The sequence below is a fragment of the Montipora foliosa genome, chromosome 9 (genome assembly GCF_036669935.1).
Source record: "Montipora foliosa isolate CH-2021 chromosome 9, ASM3666993v2, whole genome shotgun sequence".
Classification (NCBI taxonomy): Eukaryota; Metazoa; Cnidaria; class Anthozoa; order Scleractinia; family Acroporidae; genus Montipora; species Montipora foliosa.
The window spans coordinates 28,617,554-28,622,553 of NC_090877.1; the positions used below are offsets into that span (position 1 = coordinate 28,617,554).

The 5,000-nt window shown below is 36.2% G+C and overlaps 1 protein-coding gene across 4 annotated transcripts in view; it reads right to left on the minus strand.

Annotated features, from left to right (window-relative positions):
- Positions 1-5,000, minus strand: part of LOC137969747 (large ribosomal subunit protein uL16-like) — an 11,533-nt gene that overhangs the window by 5,985 nt on the left and 548 nt on the right. For all 4 annotated transcript variants that reach the window (XM_068816099.1, XM_068816101.1, XM_068816100.1 and 1 more), the window contains exons 3-4: positions 361-419; positions 1-76 (exon numbers count right to left, since the gene is read on the minus strand). The exon at positions 1-76 is cut by the window's left edge and continues 171 nt beyond it. In XM_068816099.1, coding sequence (XP_068672200.1) covers positions 1-76; positions 361-419 — 135 coding nt within the window. The remainder of the gene's footprint in view (positions 77-360; positions 420-5,000) is intronic.

A 5,000-nucleotide genomic window follows, 5' to 3' on the forward strand; every position in this document is an offset into this window, starting at 1 on the left:
ACCATATGAACACAAAGAGGCAGCTCATCAGCACGGGCCTTCTTACGCCCTAAATCATAAATTCTTATTTTGGGATCTAAACAAGAGAAATAAAATGAGATAGTATTTACTTCAAAGGTAAAATGATAAATAATACATGTACACAAGGCTTAAAACTATAAAAGGTTTTACAGGTGAGCATTTTTGGCTTCTTTGATGGTAACAAAGATGCTTTGTACATGTATATATACACATGTATCACTGTAGAAAAAGGAATGTTACATGTGAGTTGCCCAGATTTAATTAATCACAGGCCATAACTAAAAAAGCAATAAAATGCGGGGGTGCAACAACAAGTCCAGCAAATATTTAACTCCTTACCTGGAACACCACGACAAAAACGTGACTTAGGGTATGGCTTGTTCTTACAATAGCGGTAACTATAAAACAAAAGGGCATAAAATATTAGTCAAATTAAAGCTTGGACTATGTATTTACAACTTTATTATTTTGCCTGTTTGATGGAGGAAACCTGTCCATGCATTTCACCCTTCCTATCACCATAGTTCTCACCCCTAACATTTCATTCTCTGATCAGTACTACAATGTAGCTGAATTGCAAATATCCATCACACAACAATTCTACCAAGGAAAAACAAAGCAAAACTATTCTATCAATTTTTAAAAAGGGCTTGCAACTTGCTATTGCATTCAATTACCTCATTGTCTGCATAAAAAGGAAAAAATCAGAATTATTACTCTTTTTTCTTTTACCCCACAGTACAGCATCTAAAAATCCTAAAAGAACTTTGTTTGCTAATGGAAACACAATGTCAATTGATCAAGCAAAAACGCACATGCTTCTTTGTCTCCATGTAACAAATTGCTGACTCAATCTATGGTTTAACCTACATGTAGGAAAAGCCGTGGCGCCGCAAATGCACAAAGTACTACGTGTATGTGACCTTGTTGCTAGTGCTATGCGACCTTGTCACAAAGTTAAATGTAGCTCTATTTTTCACCACAAAGTAAAGCGTGCAAGAACAAATTCACTGCACAACAATTTAAAACATTACAGGGAGAAGCAACCCTCACACTTATCTGGACAACTTAAGCAAATTATTGTCTCCAAAAGGCACATGAAAAATTACGACACTTTGAATAATAGGATCCTGCTGAAGCCAACTGAACTTTTCAGTTGTCTAGAAGACAAAATCAATGCATAAATGTTCCAGATAAGTGCAAGGATCACTTCTCCCTTTCCTCTATAACCTGCACTTAAAATTTATTTCAAATATGTAGTACAAGCCAAATCCCTCCAAACTATGACGGCAACAATTTCTGCATGTTTTGCAGTTCACATTTGTAGAGTGTAACCACACCTTATGCCCTTAGAGGCAGAGAACCAATAAAGCTTGGTAAATCAGGGCTCCAAGCTAAGTTTCTTTACATGTCGCCTTTTGCGACCTTCACTTATAAAAAGGTCGCCAGGGATACAATTTTGGTTGCCATTGGTGTTATTTTTTAAATAACTTCTTTCACTTCTCTGATACACACTGAGCCATATTAATTGAAGAGGGAAACTGCTGACCATATTGAGCCAAAGTCCGAATGGAATCGAATTCTCAGCCTTAAATGATGAATTTCAGTACAAACTGCTAATGACGAGCCCTTTGCTAAAGAGTTTTGTTTTCAAGTTTACGAGTAACAGACGCACCAGCCAAAGTGAGCGTCACGCTTTACTTCAGTACTCACATCCAAAAAACAGAAGGAGTTAAATGCTCAATTTTAAATGATGAATGGCTATACAAAACTGCTAATGATGAGCCCTTTGCTTACAAGTTGTGTTTTTTTAGTTTACAACTTTCACTGGCATGACATTTGTTTATTGCTCTCAACGCTTCCATGTAAATTTCGATGTTAAAAAGGTTTAATATGTTTCACCAAAGTAAACTTGATGAGTTCTTCTTGGCTTTAAAACACAAATAACTAGCCAGGAGGACTTTGTGCCATTAGAATAAGCATATGGTCATATCTTTTGCTCTGTTAATGACGCACCGACCAGCGAACACGCAAATTATTTTCACATTGGTTGACCCCAGCCATCTTGGAATCTATAAATCGGAAAAGTAGGCTTTATAAAAAATTAATCAAATCATCCAGTAAGTCTTATGAACTACAATATAAGACAAATAAAAATAAACTTGAACCACATAATTCGCATCGCCAAACGCTCCTACTATGATAATAAGTTTGAAAATGCTAAAAAGGACCTTAAATTAACTTGGAAATTGCTACAGTGATAAACAAGCAAACGAACAAGCCTTCATTGCCTTCTTCCTTTACATGTGAAGGGAAGCCAATCACCAATCCCAAGGCGATTGCTGACAGATTTTGGAAATATTTTACTAATATTGGCCCAAGCCTTGCAAGTGCTATACCAGCAGCTAATTCTATTTTTCGTTCATTCCTCATCAACAATAACAATCCTATTACTCTAAAGCCAACTACTAAAACAGAGCTTGAGAATATTTGGAAAACATTAGCTTCTGGGAAAGCCCCTGGTCATGACAACATTCCAATGCATGTCGTCAAAAGCTCTTTTCACTTAATTTCATCACCTTTAGGGAATATTATTAATCAGTCACTGCAAAAAGGCATTTTACAAGACAAACCGAAAATTGCTAAAGTAATCCCTGTTTACAAAAGTGAGGATCCTTGTCTTTTTGTGAATTACAGACCTATTTCTCTATTATCGAATTTTTCACAATTTTTAAGAGAGTTGTGTACAATCGGTTAATACAATTTGTTCAAAAAAATGACATACTCTACAGTTGTCAATTTGGTTTTCGGAAAACCCACTCTGCTTCTCTTGCATCTATTCACCTTATTAACAACATTGCATCTGCAATTGATTGACATGAGACCACTGCAGGGGTTTTCCTTGATCTCTCTAAAGCTTGATACCATTGACCATCAAATCCTATTTGGCGAGTTGGAACATTACAGTTTGTGTATGTTTTTGAATTTATTTGAAACAAGCCGCCAAGTGCACAATTACAGTACTAGAATGGCCAACAATTATCGGCTACATTTTTGTCGCACTAACATCAAACAATTTACAATTCTTTATCAAGGTCCAAAAATCTGGAACTCTCTTCCTGGATCAATTATTAATTCATTTAGCTATCTGAACTTTAAGAAAAATAGGGTTTCTTTTAAAAAAACACTGAGTTAGGCCGCACAAGCATTGTGTAAGATTATTTAGATAAATGATATGCATATGAGGGGGCCCCTCTTATAAGCTCGGTGGTTTCTTGTGGTCTCCTCGCCACAATTATTGTAATATCCATCCTCTTTTTTTTAATATATATATTATTAAACATTCATTCATTCACATTCACCACACCGGAAACGATTGAGTGTAAACAAAGACAAGCCAACAAAAGAAAGACAATACAGGAGCTCATACATTTTGGGTACGTGTTGACGTGCATCCCCATTTTTTTTTTACGAGTTTACCCGGTTTGCATAATATGCGCATTTTTGGGTATCTTTTGGTTTGCTTATCTCCAAGGTGCACTGTACATGCAGGATAGGGTTGCAAGGACGTTGTTTAAAATAACTGAAACAACCCAAACCTTTACAAAATGCTAACCTTAGGCTTAAACATTATTTTTTAGGCCTAATGTTAGCATTGGTAAAGTTTTGGGTAGTTTCAGCTACGGTAAAACAATGACCTGCAACCTGCAGTTTACACCCTCCAGGATGGAATAAGTTTATTTCAATCGGTTTTCAAGCTTTCAACACTTCGCAAAACCTACATCACAAAGCTGAATATTTGTCTGAGTTAATTAAATGCACTGTCCATGGAATTCTTTAAGTGATAAACAATTTAATCTGCATTGGTGATCATTTAGCGAGGTCAAATAAAAATTAACAGTGCATCTGAATCGCTCCTACCTTTTCCAAGACTGCCTCAAAATGTCCTCATACACCTTATTTCAAAATGACCACTATTTTAGTATTCTTTTGTTTCCTTGCAAATTTACCCGTTTGAACTTGCTTCCAAACGTAAAATTCAAAATGTTGCTAGAAAGAAGAATGGCCCTTTTCAGAGCACAGTAGTAGAGCAAAACAAGAAACTTTTTAGACTCTCGCAAAACAAAAAGTTGAGTGATAGCCTTGATGACGCTTAAGTGTCATTTCAGTTCAAGAGTGAAAGTGAAACCACACTATCACAGAGAAATGTTGTCGAGGGGTTGAGCTTGGTTTGCTTTCTGTTTTCTCCTAAATGCGGTTGGTGACCTACCTTGTTTTTGGCATAATTTTATTGTCTTACTCCTCCTCTTTGTGCAGTAAAAAAAATTAAAAAATTAACGTCAGAAAAAAAAGTCACAGGGAAAAAAATATTCGTAGCCATCACTCGTGGACACAAAATTGTCTCCTCGGGATCACGCACCCGAGGAATATTTGTAGTCAGTGCCTTTTCAAGACGTGTGCCTGTGCCATAAAACAAACATTAAATTATTCCTTTTGAACAATACAATACACCTGTTTTGATATTTCAAAAATTATGTCAAAGGCCTGCTTCCTGTTCCTGCAAAACGTAACATGAACCGATGGAACAAACTTGTCCTTGATAGATGAAGTTGCAATGATTGAATGAGTGACTTGAGAAGTTATATCTCGTACTTGCACATTTCGAGTCACCATAATGTAGGGAACAATCGAGAAAAGTTTAAAGAAAATCGTACGACAGCTTCTATTACTAAGGAATCACCTTAACCCTTTAGTGCCCAAGGGGTCTCCCTTTGACGAGTAAAATCGTCTGGCGTTAGACAGAGTAAAATCTACAAGTCACTGTTGGGCATTAAAGGGTTAAGATGTAAGTAGTAAGATCTGCAATCACATCTTTTTTCTTTTTACTTCAAAATTCCCTTACTCAACACTGGAGTAACGAATATCAACCTTTCTTTTTAAGCAGAGCCCTGTTAACGACTTTATTTTCAAACAATGCC